The sequence below is a fragment of the Pygoscelis adeliae genome, unplaced genomic scaffold (genome assembly GCF_000699105.1).
Source record: "Pygoscelis adeliae isolate BGI_AS28 unplaced genomic scaffold, ASM69910v1 Scaffold26, whole genome shotgun sequence".
NCBI classification, from domain to species: domain Eukaryota; kingdom Metazoa; phylum Chordata; class Aves; order Sphenisciformes; family Spheniscidae; genus Pygoscelis; species Pygoscelis adeliae.
Window position 1 is genome coordinate 7,492,481 of NW_008825104.1, and position 21,520 is coordinate 7,514,000.

The following is a 21,520-nucleotide window of genomic DNA, read 5'->3' on the forward strand; positions in this document are numbered from 1 at the left end:
CTCTTGACGAGCCCCGCCATTTCATGAGTGAGGATCCTTTTCCCCCTGTGAGACAGCTGAACTCCATCTGTCGCCAGCAGGCCCGGTGCCGTGTAAACCTCCCCATGACCAAAAAAGCCAAAACTCCTCCGACGGCACCAGCCCCTGAGCCACATGTTGATCAGGTGCGTTTTCCTGTTCCTTCCAGTGTCCTTCCCTGCCACTGTAGGGATTGAGGAAAACACTACCCGTGTTCCTGATCCTTCAACCAGTCGCCCCAGTGCCCTGAAGTCCCTTTTGATCACTTCTAGACTTCTCTCTGGAACCCCATCGCTGCCAGCCTGTATAACCAACAGTGGGTAGTAGTCCGAAGGCCGTACCAGACCAGGGAGTTTCCTAGTAATGTCTCTGACCCGGGCCTCAGGGAGGCAGCAGACTTCCCTGTAGGATGGGTCCGGTCAGCATATAGGGCCCTCTGTTCCCCTGAACTTGTTGAGGGTATACTCTTCCCCGTTATCCAGATCATTTATGAAGTGATATTGCTGCCTCAAAACACATCGAAGATCACCATTCAAACGAGAAGTAAGACTACATCTCAAAAGATCAGATTGCGAGAATTTTTTTTAAGAGTACAAATATGGAAGTCCTGATCCTTCTTTACTAATCTTCGTGTTTTATTGTTTCATCCTAGTATAACTATTTAGAAAAAGGATTTATTTAATTAACTTGTAAGGGGAACTTGGTGCAGTTAAAATACCAGCCATGTAAATTAGTACCTAAGCAAGTGGGACTGAAGAATAGGGTGTACTGACCAGTAGCAGAGAGATTTGGACTCAAGCTTTGAGGTGGGTCAAGAGTGATCCTTCTACTGCTTGGAGAATATGATGCAAAGAGGCAAATTTAATTTGTGTTACTATTTAAAAAAATTTTTTAAATTCTTATTATTTTATTTCCATAGTTATTTTTTATTCTCACTGTTATCATCTGAAGGATTATTGAGTTAAAGTAGTTACACTACTATTTTTTTTACCAGTAAATATATTGTATTCAGAAATGTATTTTTAATTAGAAGGAGATAATAGTGATTTATAGAGAAAATTTAAAATTTAAGTACTGTCTAATGTCCACTATTTTAATTTCTATCACAACAGCTTCAAAATAGGAGAAAAATTTTCTAGTTTCTGAATCATATTGCAATGGACTGGCTGTTATAAAAGTCTGATTAATTTACACTGAGAATCATAATTATTATGTTAATATTTGCATTGTGCAGTAAATTTTTATCATTCACGTTTATAGAGACCCTTTCATTTGAATGCATTTCAGATTTCTGAACAGTGCTAACTGGCTTAGACACATAGGAAGACAAGTAAACCAGCCATAAAATGGACTCTTCCATTGCTCATAAAATAGTAATATTTATTAAGACCTCTGATTTCTGTCAAACAAATTCTTTTCTTTTTCAGTCTAAAAATTATTTTAATCTGTATTTCAAATACTTTGTCTGATGAAGCTTGCAATTTCAGCAGGTACTTACACATGGATAACAATGTTTAATGTGCTATCTAAGTTCTGGGTATATTTAAGATTAGCTGTCATTACTATTTTGGAACTGCTGATGAAAAATGTGAGAAATAGCAAAGAATTCTGTTCTTCTATAATTCTTTCTGAGATGAATTTCACTTACGTCTACCCTTATTCCAAGTAAAAAGATACTTTACAGTTTTGTGATTGGTAATGCAAAGTAATGAAAAATTAAATGAAAGCAGTTTTTATTTCTTCACTCTTGGAGACTGGTAAAAATCAGAGCCAGACTTGATATGTGTTCTCATTCTCAGCCTTAACACAATGCTTTTGTCAAGGCTACAAGTAAGCAGAGGTGATACAGCTCTCTAAGAAGTGTATTAATTTTTTTGTTGATGTCTTAATAACATGTCTCAGTACAGCTGCTTAGTACAGTATAACTGAGTCTACAGTTCTTACCAAAATGATTTTGTTTAAAATTTTTCCGCTGTTTTTAATGTGTGTTTATAAGGAGGTAGCTGATGGATTGATTATGAAGCATAGTTTGATGTGATTCTGATTGTTCAGTTTTATGGAAACTGTTATGTAACACTTACCTTTGTTTAAATTACTTCAGTTACTTCATGCCAGCCTAAGATTGCAAAATAGACACTTCAACCGTAAAGCAATAAAGCAAGTTTCAGAATCAGAGCCACAAGATAAAGCAGGGAACCACCTCCTAGTCTCTTGCATGATTATGTTTGCAATATAAGCATATAAACATTTACTTTTATGTTGATATTTGGAAGAAATTAACCTTTTTCTGTCATTATTATTTTAGCCGTGTCCTTCAGGGGCCCGTGATTTTCGAGAAAAGCAATGTGCGGATTTTGACAATATGCCTTTCCGGGGAAAGTATTATAACTGGAAACCCTACACTGGAGGTAATGGTTAGCTTTGCAAAAATGTTACGTGTGAAGTCTTCAAAATTATATAAATGTTATATAGAGAGTAATGTTTGTAAATACAATGTCTTGATTAAAATATAATGAGCTAAGTTTGCTAAGCTTGTACTTTTGTCAATTGCTGAAAATGTTGCAGAATAGCCATCTCTATTCTGGTGGAGCTTTGTTTTACTGTGAAGGGGAGTGAGCATCGTTGTAGGGACTCCGCTTTAAAAATATGGAGCCCTTCTCCACTTGCAGTTGCAATAGAATTAGAGATTCCGTAGGTGATCTGTAAGTTCTTTTCATGCTACAGTGATGAGTTCAGTATAAAAAAATCTCACAATAAGTTTTCCTTTCTTAAGGTCAGAATATGAGGAAAAGGAGAAAGGAGTAAAAGCATTTATAAGAGTCTCTAATGACTACTTCAATAATTGAGTTACAAATAATTGTACTATGCAATAAAAGGGTATTTTGCAGCAGGGAAGAGGGCTGTAATTTCTTTTTCTCTTCGAGACAGTTTAATCAAGTTTAGTTATGTTTCTGTTGTTGTTCAAACTTTGTAGGTTGCCCTTTTATTATTTCGTTTTTTCCTGTTCTAAACTCTGAGTGAATAGGTCCATGTTACCTCTTGTGGTTTTGTATTTTATTGACTTGAATGGTTTTACTCTTCGTTTTTTAGATAAAAGCCTAAAAAGGATCATTGTGATCACGCGGTCTGAGCTGTACTGTAATTCAATAGGACTAAATTCCTAATTGAAATAGTCTGATGTTGGTTTTGAAATTTACCCTGATATACTTCTAGCACTACATTCTTTTGTTACTCTTGTTTTTCAAATGGTGAAGTGGTATCCTTACTGTTCTAAATTGTTCAATAATCATTAGGGTTGTGTTAACATAATGGAATCATTATGGAGCCAGCCAACCTTGCCATATCTTACTATGCAAAATAATCTTTTTTGCAAGAAAGAAGAGTCAAGTACAGAAATCAATAAAGGGAAGTTAAATAAAGTGTATACATTATATGTGTCAGGTATGAGATAAAATTATAAATTTCAGATCTGTTTATGCATATATATTTTTAACTAATTGTTAACTTTTCAAGATTTCTGTTGGGTTTTTTTTCATTCGTTTTTGTTGTCCAGGTGGGGTTAAACCATGTGCATTAAACTGCTTGGCTGAAGGTTATAATTTTTACACTGAACGTGCTCCTGCAGTAATAGATGGGACTCAGTGCAATGCTGATTCACTGGATATCTGTATCAATGGAGAATGCAAGGTTACAAATGTTTTATAAAGTACTTATGGATTACTTTGTTGTGTCTGCTGTCTCCTACATTTAATTACGGTACTTGTTTGTTACTTACATGAAATGGGAGTGTTGACAGATCAAGTTGTTAATGAAGGAGTAAGATTGAGACAAAAAGATAAAAAGGGTATTGCATAAATTAGAATTTGAGTAGCTTCTCACAGGCATTCGTAGAATCCTTCATTTTGTCTTCTTTTTTCTTGCTTTATGATTTCTGTGGAAGAATCGGTGGAAAGGGCAGCAGGAGATGAACAGATTCCTTGCAATGTTACAAGGCCTGTTCCATCATTCCAATTAGAACACCACTGTGGCTGAAAAACAGTAAATGTGAACATATTAATCTGTTTCTCTCTAACTAGTTCATCCTGTTGCAAACAGTTCTGCTGTTAATGTAATTGAAACAGAAAGTTGTCAGTATTGCCCTGTAGTTCTAGGAAAAAGTGTATAATGATGCAAGTATTTGCCATTTACTAAAAATCTGATTATCTTGTAAGATTCCTATAGAACTGCATTACATGAATTTGAATAGAATTGGAGGTTTGTGCTATCGTTTTGGTTATATACATCCCACTGCTGCTTCAGTTTAGCAAGGTGTTTAATTATATATTTAAGTCTAGACATCTGAACAGTGCTGGTGACTCTAAGAATTATTTGAATTCACTGAAACCAACAACATAACTAAAGTTTAACCCGATGCTTAAGTTTTTTGCTAAATTGAGGGCTGAAGATGTATGTTTATTGAATAACATGATAAGATCAAAAGCATTTGCCATGTATTAGTAAACGAACAAAAAAAAAAGGCACAAGAAATAACCTGTGGAATTCTGGTTTACTTTATACATAAGAAGATTTTAGTAGTTTTGAGAACTCTTTTAAAACTAATAATCAGACTAAATCTCAAGTTGAGAATGAGCGATGTAATAAAGTTGGGCCTCTGTTGTCGTGGTGAATCAGAAAGTCGAAATGTAAATGGTTAGAATAATACTACTGTCGATTATTTTAACTTTGAGTATTTTAACTTCTCTTATGACCTGTATGTTACCTGTTTACAAGATGGTAGATAATATTGCTAGACAGTAAACAAAGTTATGTAGCTGCCTTCTTTTTTGTATAAATCCTGGAAAAAATTGGTAAGGTGTTCATTCTGTTTACATCCTACTTGTTCATTCTCTCTTTTTTTTTTTTTTAAGGATCCAGCTGTCTCTATTTCCATTAGCTTTGTAATAGGGTTGAATCAATAAGTTATAGGGAGTTAATAATTGTTCACTGTACATGGATTTCTCAAGCAGATAATCAGAAATGTAATGTACTTTTTATGATCAGTTATAGACACCTCTTTTTTCCAAAGGCTTTTGAATCCTATGTAATATAGCATGTAATTCAGCCTTTCACTAAGTTTCATTCTGCATTCATTCTTACAGTGAAGTCATTTAAACTTTACATTCAAACTTAGGAAAATAATTGCAAGTTTTGCCTGGAGGATATGGAAATATGGTCTATGAAGGTGTAAATGCCTTTGGGAACAATAACACTATTTATGCTACATAAATGTTTAAGGAACACACAACAAATGTTTACCTTAACAAAGCAATATAGATTGAACATAGTTAGCTGTTGTAATATTAAATAAAAACATCACTAATCATTTATTGATAACTGTAATAATTACATTGTTTGTAAAATGCTGTGAGATCCTTTCCTGAAAGTCACAGTAGAAATACAAAGTACTTACTAATGAAGATTTCATAACAACCCAAAATGTGGATTGTTCTCCTTTTTTGTTTTCTTTCTCTGGTGAGTGAAAACCCACTTACGGTAACAGCTATCAAAAGCAGAGTAGATAAGAAGAACTGAGTATCTCAAACTTGAGAGAAACACTTCAAAAAAACTATGAAGATAGTGGTGCAAGACCATCATCTTGTTAAAATATTTGTTCTTATCTGTTCTCAGCATGTAGGTTGTGATAATATTTTGGGGTCTGATGCTAAGGAAGATAGATGCCGTGTTTGTGGAGGAGATGGGAGTACATGTGAAGCCATTGAAGGTTTCTTCAATGATTCATTGCCCAGAGGAGGTATGCACATACATGTCCATTCTATTGCACAATGCATTTAGATGATGCTTCAGCAAATAACAATGCTGCATTGATTTCCAGCATGGCGTTGCTGCTGGTCATTCACTTTGACTCCTTTGGCCTCGTTGTTTCTTTTTTCTGTATTAGTTTGGATTTATGTCAAATACAACAATATGTTTCATTACTGAACAATTAGTTCTCATGGTCTTTAATGCACTTGAAATGAAGTGTGTGTGGGATATTATTATTTAGTTATGGTGGTATAGTAAGAGTACTGTTGTGTATGATAGAATCTGGTATTAAGTCATACATGAAATTTTAGAATAGAAAGAATCCAGAAATGTTTCTTAAGTTCATCTTATTAAGAACTCAGGAAATGTATATGGGCAATTAGTTTAAAGCATAGCTCAAAAAAAGACAATATTAGTGTTGCAATCTTAGTGTTACCAGTTTTGGGTTCCTGAATCCAGGAGAAGGATTGATGCACTGGAGTGAGTTCAGTTCAGTGAGGGACCACTATGATTATTGGGGTCTGGAGCGCTTGCCCCTCTGAGGAGAGGCTGGGAGAACTGGCCTTAGCCTGGAGAAGAGGAGGTTTGTGGGGACCTAGTATCAGCCTTCCAACACCTATGAGGAGGTTATGGAGAAGACAGAACCAGGCTCCTCACAGTGATGGGTACATGGTGGGAGAAGAGACAATGGCTATAAATTGAAACAAGACAGGTGCTGACCGAATGGAAGGAGAAACTTTTTTCTTGGGAGGACAGTCCAGCACTGGATCAGGTTGCCCAGAAAGGTGGTACAGTTTCCACCCTTGGAGTTTTTCACGACCCAGCAGGATAAAGTGCTGAGTAACTTGGTCTGATCTCCTAGCTGACCCTGCCTGTAGCAGGAAGTTGGACTAAATGACTATCTGAGGTCCTCTCCAACCTGAATTATGCTGTGATCCTAAGGTCATTTTGTACATTAATTACGTGTGATACACTGTTGAAAAGACCCTCTTAGCACTTAAAAAAAGGAATTCCTGACTACATGGTAAGTTCTTGCTATCACTTTCAAATTTTTGTATGAAATTTAAAGAGTTTTCCTTTATATCGCATGAAAGAAAATGTTCATTGAATCCCTTATCTCATACTAATTTTTAGTAGTAAATAATTTATTAATGGTTAGTTCCATGACTAATATTGATTAACATAAACAACAACAACAAATAAAATTTACCTTTGTCTTATAGGCTATATGGAAGTGATTCAAATTCCAAGAGGTTCTGTGCACATTGAAATAAGAGAAGTGGCAATGTCAAAGAACTACATTGGTAAGAACATGGTTTAGATAGCAGACTGTTATTAAGTCGGAGTTTATGTTGTGATTTGAAGGTATATTTTCTGGTTTGGCCAAACCATACACATGGTACAAGCAGCAGGGGGTATTGTTAGCTGTTAAATTAGGTTGTGATCAGACAGCTGCAGCAGTTGGTTAGGATGTATTCTCTTGAACGGAGCTAATGAAATACATCATGTGATTCCTCCTTGTCCACTCAGTGCAAAATCAGGTCAACTTCACTATAGTTACAGTGTCAGACTTGAGCTGAAGTGGATGAGGAACACTCAAATGATCTACTGTCCCACTCTAAGGTAGTGTCTTCTATCTGGGAAGTCTCTGATCTTGGGGGATTACACTTTTTTAAAACACAGTTTTATTCTTGGAATGATTATTCATCCAACAGCCATAGTTACTTAAATGCTAACAATACTGTCTCCTTATCTTAAGGCAATTTAATGTATTAATTCCACAGTGTTTCTGTGTTGCTGTTGTAGGGACTAGGTGCCATCCCTGTTTTATAGGTAAGGAAAATGAGGTGCAGAAAAACTAGGTGCTTAATTGAGATCATTCAGGAAGCCTGTTGTAAAGCACAGAATTAAATTCAAATTTGCAGATTATTATTCCTTTCTTTAAAGACTGTTAAATTTGCTTTCTGTTTTTTTAATACTGATATGTACAAATCTGGCTTCATCAAAGTCAAGACAACATGCATTTCTGAAAGTCTCTGTACCCTGATTTGCATAGCAGTCAGTTCACAGTAGTGCAAGAACAACCATTTCTTAGTCAAAAATAGATTAGAGAGCTGATTAGTTGTACAGCAAACTAACAGATTAACACAACCAAAAGCTATTACCTGTTTAGGCTGAACAGCAGCTGATGAGGCTACTTTTGTCAGTCTGTACTCCAGGTAGTTGATATATATAACGCTAACATGTTGGAAAGACTTATGATGCCTGTAAGTGTGAGTTAGAACAGCAATTATCCTCCTAGCTACATCAATATCTAAATTGATTATATTGATAATAATGGTACCTTTTACTGTTGGATGCCTACTTTTCTTTCTGCCTGCCCCCACCCTTCTGTAATTCAGCAGATAATCAATCTCCCTCCATTCTGCAGCAATAATAACACCACTACTCCAACAGTACAGTACTTACTATTGTTTCAGCATCACACTCCCCGTGGCCCCTCTCCCATGTCAAAGTATACTGCACATAAGTTTGCTCATGTATACTATACTGACATTTCAAACAGGTGGTGGGAGGGAGGCATACAATGCATCCTATCATGGTCGTTTTCTGCTAAGAACTATTCCATGGGCAACTGAAAACCAGAACAAAGACGGTAACTCTTGGCTACTACAAATAAGTTTGTTATTCCTCTATTTTATAAGCAGAGGGAAGTGATGTAGAAAAGCATTTAGATTGGCACCATCTGTATAAAATGAATGAAAAATGTAAATTTTTTGCCTTAAATAAAAAAAATACAGACAACTTCATTGGTATTTAATCTGGCCACAGATCTAAAAATGTAAAGTGGTACATAAACACTTTTTCTATGTGCTTGTCACAATTTCAAGGGGTTCCTGAGTTTCAGGCTCTCTCCTCACTACCTTGCTTCATGCCACAGAAGCCCTGACTACACAAATGGGTGATTCCTCTCCTTCACTAGTTTCTTGTGTTTCCAACTTTCAAAAGTGCCATTATATCCTAATGAAAGATAACCTTACTAAGTCACAAGGTCCATTTCATTTTGTGATGGGATGTTTTGTTCTGTGAGTGTGAACCAGATCACTATTTTAGGATCACCAGTTTCTGGGGAAAGGAAGGTTCCTAATAAGTCTGCTCCCTTAAAAGAACTACACTAGCACAATGGTAGTTAAAAATGAGTTGATTATGTTAAAATACATACCTCAAGGGTATTGTTTTATGGATATTTCTTTAGTGGCAGTGTGAACTTCACAGCTCCCTCCCTGTCTTTATGGAGTTCCCTCTGTTTTTCCAGGACAGCTGTTTGTGTGGCCACACCATGAACCAGATTCAGCTGAAAATAACCATTTACACATATTACTATATTTTGTTTTATGTGCACTGCTGCCAAATATGTGACCACAGTCTAAGGAATCAATTTCTCCATTTGGGAGTATACAAAAAAAGGAAAAAATAAAACCCTCTTCCTCTGTAGCTGTCACAGCGGCTTCAAAGTTTTGTCTTTGTTCATTTCGGTTAGTAGGCTTTCAAACTAACTTGCAACAAACATCCCATGGTTCCTTAAACTAAGATCCAGTTCTTTTGTAAGCCATGGCCTCAAATTTATGCTGCAGTTAGACATTTGGCAATTCAGTTAGCTCAATCAGCACCTGTCCTCCCTCCCCCTGTCTCTAGCTGATCATTTCTGCACCAGTATCACTCCTAGTGTTGTGACAGCAAAAGCACGTTTCTGCAGCTGCATAAGTAATTCAGTATTTTAAACTGACCTGTCCAACAAATAACCCAGCAACAACAAAATTGCGTGTTTTCAGAGCTGCTGAAAAAATGTGTGTTTAGTAATGCTGTTATCTTCCCTTAAATGGCTTGATCCAGGGTGACATACTCCCCTATATTCCCCTTATGCAACAGGGTGTTGTGTGCTAATTTTCTGTGGGCTTCCTACATTCTCAAGTTCTCATAAATGATTTGATTAGGACGTTAACTTGTTCATTCTGTCTCATATGCTAATAGCATTATGCCACTGCATCATCATTGTCATGTAATTATATTATTGGAATGCTATTCACAACTGTGTGACCTTCACCTATGCATAACAACTGACATTAGGTAAATTGATTTACAGAATGCAAATGCATTTTTCTTTGGCAGTCAGGTAAAAAACGAACTGCTTTGCTTCTGGATATACATTAGTTTAAGTGTATATAGCATACATACAATTGATACCATATAATTTCAGAATTATTAATTATGTAAACATGTATGAGAATGTGTGTTCTCTTGTGCTCATTTATATGTCTCATTTGTTGTTCATATGTCTCAAATAATATAAATAAAAAATTCACTTCATAATTCGCTCTTAGTAGATACTAGACATACTGACAAGAAAATGTTTGGGATTGAGTGCCACAGTAAGGGAGACTTTAATATGTCTCGGTAGCTTTGGGAGACCCTGCGACCTTCTTTTAATTAAACTAGATTTTGTAAAAGCAGGATGGATAGAAATTTTGGCTATGTGGAAATAGGACCACTGAAAAAACAAAATACTGATGTTCAGCTGTAACATAGTTATTTCTTATTCCCACATAACTTCGATAAATAGTGAAGTACTGTTCCTTTCTTTTAGTACAGTACTGCTTGCGATTTGTCTTGTTCTATGCTCACTTTTTTTACCATCTCCTTCTTGTGATACAAAACCTATATAGTCAATAAGGAATCTGAATTACTTTGAGAATTCCAGATAAGTGAATGTGTCAGAGCTAGTTTCTTCACTCAAAGCACATGAGTGATTCAAATCTGCGAAGTATACCTGCATGTTGAATATTATTGCAGGGGCAATATTGTCAAAATGTGTGAGGGATATTTTGACCAGGGCTAAAGAAAAGGCTTTATATTGCTTGAAAAAATAGTGATATTGAGCTGAAGCTCACATACTTCTAACAGATTAGTAGATTAATTTGCAATGGCTTCTCCATTATAAATGATGCTTCCAATTTTTAGGTGGCTTGTATTTTTTTTTAAGCTTTAAAATCTGAAGAGGATGACTACTATATTAATGGTGCCTGGACTATTGACTGGCCAAGAAAGTTCGATGTTGCTGGAACAGCTTTCCATTACAAGAGGCCAACAGATGAACCAGAGTCTTTGGAAGCACTAGGCCCTACTTCAGAAAATCTCATAGTCATGGTAAAGTTATAATTAATATATTTCTGAAATTTGAAATACGTATTTGTGTTCTGAGAAAAGAGAAGGCCATGAATGAAATCAAAATAAGTTGTGTTTTCAAAGAGTATACAGCTTGCCAAGCTGGGACTTTGCATTTGTGTTTTAACACAGCTTTCTTACCTTTCAAAACTGACTGGCAAACATTGTGATGAACAGGGATAAAGTCAGAAGAGCCCCAGGCAATCTCACAGAAAATGCCCCATCTCTGTTACATGTGGTTCGGAATAATCGCAGCTGAAATTGTAAATGGGGTGTATATTGTATCTCTGCATACTGCTGATACATGGAAGTGTTGAGATATAGCATGACAGTTCCTGACAGTTCTGTAGATGTCAGTGGTTTTAAGCCTGGCCTGAGTGTGAAATATACTCTTACCACAGCAAAAGTATCTTGATTTGACCTGTGTTAAAGTATGTTGCTGTGACATACATTGCTCTGAACAGATTATACAAAATACGAGAATGTAACAGAAGATGTGACCAGGATCCTGATACCCTGTCTCTGACAGCGGGCAATAGTGAGCCTACTGTTGCACTACTATGTTGAGGAGGAGTATAAGAACAAGGTAATACTTGCCCAGTATATTGTCAGGTGCCAGATTTGCAGTTCAGGGATTGCTTGAGCCAGACGGGATATTTTTGTGTATGGAATAATTGTTGCCTGGATGTTCACATTTTAGGCAGCATTTTCAAACACCTGAATCCTGGTTTTTCTGCTGTAGGTGTGGATAAGCTAGAGAGTCCATACAGAATTAGTTACACAATGATTATAGTACCTTTTCTCATTCAGTCAGTGCCACTGACTTCCTTACTGAGAGTTCTCTGCTCTTTTGTCCAATGGAGATAGGCAGATATGCCTCTGCAGAGTATCACAGAAGGTAGAAGGGGATGAGAAGTAGCTCTAAGATGTGTCAGATTGCTGCATCTAACATGATATATATTATTAGCAACAGAAAGAAAAAGTTTGATAGAGAGTCAAAGGCTGGTGTTGGACAGGTGGTATGTGGAAGTGCAGTTCAGCAGCGAGGGTAGGCAAAAACTCATGGTGATTGTTGCACTTCCATCTGTATCACCTGCAGTGATATGGCTGCAGCGAGAGTTTTGATATTCCTTTAAAGGAATCACAGGTGTGATTCCACTAAGCTAATGCTGTTGGCTATTGCATTAGGGGAAAGCAATGACCTCAGCAAGAGTGTGTTGCTGTTACTATTATTAACTATTATTATAGTCACTAGAAGTGCAAACAAGGGCAGAGCTAGGTTCATAACTGCTATGTGAGTAGCTCCTCAGATTTCAGTGAGGACTGCTGCATGTTCACACGGTAATGTCTTAAACCAACTTTGACCCCACATAATTATTCAGCTGTCAAGTTAATTTCCATTAAGACATTAATTTTATGAAAACTGGCTTTTTAGAACAGCTATGTCAAGAATAAAGAACTGACAGAAGTTATAAAGTTGTGTTAAGGGGGAGAAAAAGGCAAAGCCCACCTTAGACATTAATACTTTTCTTTTGTATATGTTTTAAAAGTTAGTCCAGATTCTTTTGGGAATACCTAAAAGAACTACTATGGCTTCCTTTATTACTTTTTTCCCTTCTATGGGACATAACACATACCTAGATTAAATGTCACTGTAGTTGCCCTCTGCTTGCCTGTTTTAATGGTATAACCAGTTGTTTTCAACTACAGATTCTGCTACAGGAACAAAATTTGGGTATAAGGTATAAATTCAATGTTCCCATCTCTCGTACTGGCAGTGGAGACAATGAAGTTGGCTTTGCTTGGAATCATCTGCCTTGGTCAGAATGTTCTGCCACTTGTGCTGGAGGTAAGACACCAGGCAGTCAAGCTACAGGGTAAACTGAATTGCAAGATACACTTTACTACATACTTATCTAGGTAACTAATTGAAGACATTTCTTTCAGACATGCCTCAAACTTAATTTTAGTGAAAGAACATTTATTTTATCACAACGGATTTTGTTTTCAAGTACATTTAATATGTTCAGATGTTTTTATTAAATACAATGTGTCTTGACATAGTGTGTCTCTGTCTGCTGATCCTTCTTCTGAGATTCTCTTGAAGCTGGTATGTTTGGTTTTCACAGAAGCTTTCTTGATAAAGGACATCAGAAGTTTTAAGTAAGGAGGTTAAAAACCAGAAGGCAAATAAGGCAACTGTAAATAAAGGGATGTGTCTTTGTGTGTTTGTAGGTATGCTTCACATGATCCTAGTCAGCCCTCCTATCCTCCAGCAACCAAAGTTTAGGATGCATACTGGCAGCTTCTCTGTAGCAGATGATAACAACTGGATTATACTTCCCAGCCCATAGCAGTATCTGAGAATTGTTGCCCTTTGGCAGCGGTGGGGGATTTGTAGGTTGTCCCATCTGATTCATTATGGGTGACTTTTGCCCACAATTTACTATATTCCTAATCCTCCCTCTAGTGGCCACCAATGCAATTCTTTACCTCTGGCTGGGAGAGCAGGACAGTTGGCTTCCTTCAAAGCCAACACCATTGCTGCTGCAAGGACTGGTGAGTAGAAGTGCTGGTGTGAATAGTTTCTTTCTTCTCTCTGGAGACTGAATGCATCATCTCCCCAACATACTTCAGTTTCAGAAGATATCAGAGAGCGCTTTAAATCCACCTCAGAATTTCAGTTTTGTATCGCACTGTGCGCTGCCCATACAAGAGGAAGACACCATATTTTTTAAAGAACCTTTGGACCAAATATTTGTCCTTTTTTTTTCCTGGCTACTGGAGGTATTCATATTTAGAACCATCTTGACTCATCTTTCTGCTGGAACCTGCTGTGGCTGTAATTAGTTGTTTGCTGTTTAAATACAGCTGTTTGCTTAGCCAGATGTAATACACAAAGGACAGCGCAAATTCTCTTCTGTGCCTCTAAATAGAGAGAGCCTTGAAACAAAGTAAGAGGAAGGTGCCAACTTTCTCCAATATCTTTATTTGTTGGTTTCCTGGGTGGCAGATTGCTTTTTTAACTACTATTTTAGTCATGGTGAGTCTGGTAGGAAAACGAACGTTTTAAAGAAGTATAAAGAGGGGAAGTGCCTAGCTTATAGCAAAAGACAGTTCCAAGTATCAGAACCTTACAAGTACTGCCAAGTCCTATTTTTATGATGGCAATGAGTTAATGATCTTTTTGAAGTCATGGGAAAACTCCCTTTGATTTAGGTAGAGACAAGAGTTTAGCCATGGATCTTCTGTCATGCAGGTCATTGTCATTTCACAGGTAAGACAATAGACAATGGAAAAAATAATTGGCTCTGAAGGAGTAGGCACGTGTCTAGATTAAAACATTTTGACTTAATTAACTTTCAAGGGAAGATTTGTGAATCCCTGAAAACTGCATGCTTTTATTCATTTGAAACTTTGAGGTGGGGGGGGGGGGTTTTTTTTGGATTCTTTTTTTTTTTTGGAAGTTTGGGGGGGGGGGGGGGGGAGGATTTTCTTCGGTAGCTTATGGTGGCTAAACCAGGCACTTTTCTCTCCTTTCTTTCAGTTTATTATGAGGATATACTATGGTCACTTATTTTCACTGAGCTCTGTGCTCAGGGAATAAGTATTTCATTGTAGCTATAATTCACGTTAAAAACTGTATCTACTTTCTCCATATGAGTACCTGCTATTCCCCCCCCAGTTTATGAAACACCTTTCACCATGTGCCAAAAGAAGACACAATTCTAAAAAGGAGCTGAGTCAGGGAAAAAGAAAAGGGAGATAAAGGTTGTAGAGACAGAGACTGTAACTGGAAAATTTGGCTAATATGAATATGAAGTGTTGAGAAAACTTTGAAATGAAACCACTGCATCGCTTTGTTTATTTCTGTAGGATTCATTATGAAGTCCGTTACTGAAGTTCCATTTAGTTGAACTCTGTCTTTAGAAGAGACATTTTGCTCTACATCAAAGGATAACAAAATATTAAACAGTTAAAGAATTTCTCACTGGAAGTAGAAAAGGACACTAAGCATGTGTGGGAAATATTAGTATGGAAATTATTTTTTATTTATGAGGTTAAAAAAATTATATAATGACTTTGGGACAGACTGTGAACAAGTTAAAGGCATCAACATTTTCCTGCCTCTTATTGTAGTTGGTGTAGCTCACCTGTAGTGCATGGACTGATCAAGGTTTGATCATATGATATTCCATCTTGATCCAGAAAAGCTATAGATGATGTAGAGCCAGATATACTTTTATATCAAAGCATAGGCTTTACAAAAAAGCTGTAGGCAAATTAAATTCCAGTCAATGCATTTAACTTCTGTCCATCTCTGAACATGTCTATATTTTAATGTTACGTCTTTTTGTCTAGGTGTATGTAACACTTAAAAAGCTGTCTTAAAAGAACATCAAATTTGCAAGTATTTAGAAGCCAGGAAATTACAGAATTAAGGATGACTATGAAATCCTAAATTGTTTTCTGTAGTTGTGGCTGTTCTGTGAAACGGGGACCAGTTGATCAGGGACCATTCTCTGAGGCTGTGTCACAGACTAGCTCATCTCCACGCGACACTACTTAAGTCTAGTTCTCTCTAAATGAGACTGACTATATCTGCATTACCTACCATTTGACCAAGCCTGTGACTCTTAAAACATAGTTATTACTTGATGTATGTTTTTTAATTCAAAGAATCTAAGAAATAAAAAGTGAGAACTGCATTACAGCCCACCAAAGTGATGTTTCTGTATTGTGAACTTGAGGGTATGTGTTGAATGTCATGAAGTAGAGCACCAAGGCTAGAGCAGCATTTTGGCAGTGCAAAGTTTAAATAGTTTTGGAGTATTGTATATTGTAGAAGTCTCCGATCTTTGTTCAGTCTCTTCTTCGTAGTATTTTGAGAGCAATGCACTGCATTCAGCTGTTCTTAGAGCTGCTTGTAGGCCTTGTCTTGGAGAAGGATAACTAGAGCAGTTCAGGAGCTAAGGAGCAAACTAAGAGCAAGCTAGGAGCAACCTACAATCTTAATTAGATGGTAACGTGCTGTCTTTTCCACTGGACTTCTATATTATGTTCATCTCTGCTGCGCTGATAAGTCACATCTGAACAGTAAAAGTGCTCTAACTTTTCAAACAGGACCTCTGTTCTAGGGCCTGTCTCAGTTTTGCAGGATAGGAAGGGCATGGTAAATGGAATGGTAGGGAGGAGGAGGAGGGTTTCCTGCTTACGACCACTCAGTGTGGTGCCAGAGCTCTGGATTCCATTCCTGCCTCCCTTGTGTGGTTCTCATGTGATACTGAGCCACTCAAAGCATACATTAGTGTTACTTGCATTTAATTACCAGTTCATCATTATATGGGTACCTCTCTGGAATGTCTGACCTCTGAAGCATGCAGTGAATTTCATCATTGCATGAAGTGTGTGTAAAGCAAAGTATTCTGAAAACTCGGCCAGGCACCTGAAATCAATGGACTCTTTCCACAGTAGACATTATACTTCCTCTTCTCCTGTATTCTTCAGAGCGTGGTCTAGGAGATAAATAAAAGTCTGTGAAACAGTTACATGTTTAGATTGCCTCTAAAAAGCAGAAGGAAGTTAGTCTTTCTTTCATGAGAGATTGGAAACTGTGTATTTAGTAGTGTCATTCGTGTTAAAGGAGAAAAGAACAAAATATTCCATAGTTTCTCTGCCAGTAAGCATCATGTTCTGTACAGTGAACCAAGCAGAAATCAAGTCTCCGAAGTCTGAGGTTTATTTTGGTACTTTCTTAAGTTTTGCTAAAAATAGGTTCTTCAGATTTACCAGGTAGCTAAAAAGGCTTGCCTGGTAACAGGCAACTCTCTTATTTTCCTGGTTTCATGTATTCATATGTAGGATAAAAATATAATTTCATTAATTTTTAATATCTCTTAGTATCTGTTCTTAGCCCTGGAGATCCAGAATTGCAGCTTTTCTTTTTGTACACTAGAACCAGTATTTCTATATTGAAAAACTTTTCTTTAAAATACAAACTTATAGTATCTGAGCTAGTTCTTCCTCTCTGGGAATATTATGTAAAACTGAGCTACATGTATTCTCCATATTAATTCCCCCTTTTCCTGGAAGTTCACTGATAACTGTTCTACTCTGAGTCAAGAGGTTTCAGAAGAAAAGTTTGTTACTATCTCATACAGATCTTTATAGCTGGTGGCAGACTTGGACAAGACTACAGGAAAACAATGCCAGAGAACACCAGAATGTACAGTGCAAGTTTATCTATTCAGAGAAGAGTGGGAGAGGAGAGAACACAGGGAATTCAGAAGGGATGGATGGATGAACAGTTCACTGGAATTCAGAAAAAATTGGTGACAACAACAGAACATTTTCTTTAAGGACTCGATTAATTTATTATTTAATAAGAAAGTCTGAGAAAGAGAAAACCAGAATATGTAGAAATAGGAAATAAAACAACAAAATGAGGGCTGGAAAGGGAAGAAGAAAGTGCTAAAATAGGAAGGGGTGATATATATCACTTACAGGTCACAGAATTGTTGTTTATTTACTCTCATGCCTGTCTGTCCTTATATGTTATCTAGTAGCTTTCCAAGGGCAAGTGTATGGCTTTGTCCAGATCCATAAATATTCTTAATAAGGAAACGAACTGCTGGTGGTATTGTTTAAAAAAATCCAACGAAGGGGAAAAAAAAAATCCTTCTGTGTGTTTTTACTTTTGTATACATTTAAAAATAAACTTCAATAAGTGCATAACCCCCTTTTTAAAATTTCCTCTATGGTTAATAAACTCTAGCAGTAAATGGCAACAAATGACAGCATTTATTATCTGGAATTTACCAGGTATCCTAAGCATTGGTTTTGATTTCATTCATTCTATTAGAGTTCATCTCCAGATGCGTTAAATGTCTTAGATATTCATGTTTTTTATTAAATAGTCAGTCAGTATACTATTATAAGTAAATTGATTGCTGTCCAGTTTTCTTTGCTGCTCATCACTCTTGTAGAGTAGTGCCTACTATGTTTTTCTTTCACGTCCTCAGATGAATTATGAAACTGTCTTTAGACAAATAAAACATAACTTGTCCTCATCAAGAAAAATGTAAGTTTGGCTCTGTGATGAACATCTTGTGATCCGATGAGTGAGCTCAGAAAGTATGTCTGGGTTAACCAGCATGCACTAGTTTTAGTGATGCAGGATTCACTATGTATTGGTACTGGCATCTTTATAATTAACTGTTGCAATTGCAAACCACAATTTTTGGGATTGCTTTTAAAAATAGATATAGCTTATACATGCCTGCAGTTTTAATTTAGGAATAAAATGTGCTCCATGTAATTTAAAATTTGGCTGCTGAAAGTCATGCAGACTATTTGTAAACTGAAATCTGCAAAACATCTCAGTTCTCTGGAGATTATGGTCACTAAACCACTGGAGTTTTGTTTTCTATTAGAATTGCATTGACCAGTCATGAGGACATTTTATGTCTTTTATTATAAACTATAAATCTGTAGATTTGAAAGCAGTGTTTCTGTCTAACTGCTTGTAATTATTCCCCTGAGAGTTTAAATGAACTTGTTTAGCTGTGCTTTTTAGATTATTTCAAGAGAGACCATATACTCAGGGAAGAGTTGATAATTTAGAAAGATTTTTTCAAGGCCCACAGGGCTTAACCACGTTGTAGCTGTTGTCTTGGTGAAAACTGCACTTCTAGCTTTTTCCATTTCTTTTTCTTGTCTTAAAGTTAGAATCCGAATTTTGTTTCTGAGATTTTAATTTAAATAACACTGTAATTAGACAACAATGATGTAAGTTTACATACTTTGTGGCAAGATGCTGCAGAACATTTTAAAATTGGATTAAGGTATCTCCTAGCATGGATTTCTTCACTGTGTGCGTGAATAGTGGTGAATACTGTCTTACAGGTGATATGCTACCTGACCAACATTCAATAAATAACACGTCTGACTTAAATTTTTTTGAAAACTGAGCACAACGATACTTTGCATTCATAGTACTTCAGAATACTTTCTTATTACATAGCTCCTCAGAAATGAATTTACTGAGGCTGCCAATTTTTAGCCAAAGCCTAGAAGGAAATGTGTCTGATGCCAGTAGGAAATTCAGTGAAAAAATAACATGAATATCTGTGCTATCCCATAAATATATTTGTGAGAATGGTGTGCATCATTAAAATGCTTAATTCTAAAGTGTGTATAAATTATTATTTTTAAGCAGTTATATTTGAGGGAAATACCATTATGAAGGCAATATTCAACCTGTTTTATCAGCCACCAAGAGAATTAAGGCAGCTTGTGATAGAAAGGATAAATTATTATTCATCAGTCAGAGCTGAACTAAATTCTGTGTCAACTAGCAGTGCCATGTTACTTGCATTGCTGTTTGGCTAGACGTTTTAAATACTATTTCTTGTCATGGCGAAGTTTGAGTAGAAAATTGCAAAAGAAATATTCCTACTCAGGTTGTCAGATCTGATTTTAATTATTCTCATCTGTCGGCAGTGTTTGCTTAGATTATAGTATTTAAAGTGAATCATCTTGTCACAGCTTCTCAGATATTTAGATCTTCCACTTATTTGTCAAGAACCAAAAGAAGAGATTATAAAAGAGAGCCTAATCTGGTAAACGTTTTTCTCTCTCTTTCATGCTGCAATTGATATGTCTTTTCTCTACTAAAATAGTACTAAAGGAGTAGAGAACTGAAGAAAATAATCTCTCACTCTGTGTGTATATATACTTACAGAAAAAAAAAATAACAACATTGAACTACTAATTGATTTGAAATTTTGAAGAAAAGTATAAAGATCTAGAAGTAAGTGACAAATGTGGCAAAGTGTAACACAATAGATCATCCTTGACTAGCCAGACATATTTTAATATATAACTAATTTTCTAGACCAAGGAAACGTAGTAGATTCATTGATCTAGACTTTCTAAGGTTTTGTGGTCACCTACACCTAAAAAAGAGTTAGAAAAGATTAGTAGACAAGAGGCATGCTTAAAATGTAAATTACTGTGCCAAAAGACAGTGAGCCTAGTGGGCTTCTTAAAGACCTTTCACATGACTCACGAGACTTCCAGTTTTTCTTGTTCTGATGGCAGCATAAAAAGTAGAAAGCTCTGATGAAATTTGCTGACAGTGCAGCGCTAGGAGACATATGGGGAAGACTGGGATATGTTGCAGTCATGATAAAGGCAGATTTTATTTTAGGATGTATTTATTTAATACTATTAATGACACTGGATAAGGCATTAGTAAAATCCCTCTGGAGTACTGGGCACAGTTTGTATTGTGGCTGTAATAAATGCAGGTGTGAGCAGATGCACAGAAGGGTTGTGAGATTGACCAAAGGAATGGTGTAACAACACAGAGGCTGCAAGAGTTGACTTGGTTAACACAATAAAGTTACTTAAACTTGAAGACCATTTTGACTTTAAAAAACTAAATTGGCAATTAATGCATCTAGAATGGAAATTGGAATGCTTATAGTAGTCACAGGTGTGAAGTTCAGAGCAGAAAAATGTACCTGGGCTTAAAGTGGAGCTTGATCAGTTTGTGAAAGGGATTACATAGAGTGGTTCCCAGCAATAGAAGGGTGTTGCTTCTAGTTATATGTTCCAAGTTCCTGTGTTCCAAGGTTATTTAATTGCCCTTATAGTGCAGATCTCACTGAATTTCAGCTTTATATAATTTCATGTAATTCAAATATTAGGTGCTGAGAATGCTGTAAATGGAACACCTTTATGTGAAGCTCTAGAATCTTCGATACATGATGGATGAGTATGTGAAAGAGAATATCTGTATGTTAACACAATCAACCAACGGCTGTGGAGGCACGTACTTCAGGACCTTGAGGGTCCCCCATGCTAATGATTTGAGTTGTTTCTCAATTTCCACTGGACCTAACTATATAGCAAAATGATTTTTTTTTCCAACATGTTAGAGCACATAAATTGAAAATTAGCAAAAAAATGGAGGTTGAATACTGTTCAAAAATGGTGTTTTCTTTTTAGCTTGTTCATGTAGATTTGTGTATGTAGGATACACTTGGAAAACAGTCTGGCAGCCTTCTGTGCTGTCTAGTGGTACCTGCTGTTGTCTAATGTGGCATCTAGATACATGTAGAAAGAAGAGCAAATAGAAGAAGCTGATTGGTTTACCTGGCTCACCTGTAAGACATATGTCTTATATTAATCAGTATCTTTTTCATAAATAAAGCTTACTTTAAAATGATTGTGATGTTTATGGATAACCTGAGATGTCAGATGTGTGAAATGATTTACAAACTGATTTAAAGTGCTTATTTTGTGAAGGTTATGTGTAGCTGTAATCAAAAAGGAGATATCCCAGCAGTGAAGCTCTGGACTCTGGATTTAGGTACTGCAGTAGTGTGAAGACTCCAGCATTAGGCATCTTTGGTCTCAACATGGTTAATGATTTCGAGGTGAGGAGGCAAGTGATTTTGAGGGTTGATAC

General features: G+C 36.4%; 1 protein-coding gene across 1 annotated transcript in view; it reads left to right on the plus strand.

The window, feature by feature from the left end:
- ADAMTS6 (ADAM metallopeptidase with thrombospondin type 1 motif, 6) overlaps positions 1-21,520 on the plus strand; it is a 156,669-nt gene that overhangs the window by 114,479 nt on the left and 20,670 nt on the right. The window contains exons 15-20 of the mRNA XM_009327284.1: positions 2,324-2,426; positions 3,572-3,705; positions 5,686-5,809; positions 7,044-7,124; positions 10,862-11,025; positions 12,754-12,892. Of these exons, the coding sequence (XP_009325559.1) occupies positions 2,324-2,426; positions 3,572-3,705; positions 5,686-5,809; positions 7,044-7,124; positions 10,862-11,025; positions 12,754-12,892 (745 nt within the window). The remainder of the gene's footprint in view (positions 1-2,323; positions 2,427-3,571; positions 3,706-5,685; positions 5,810-7,043; positions 7,125-10,861; positions 11,026-12,753; positions 12,893-21,520) is intronic.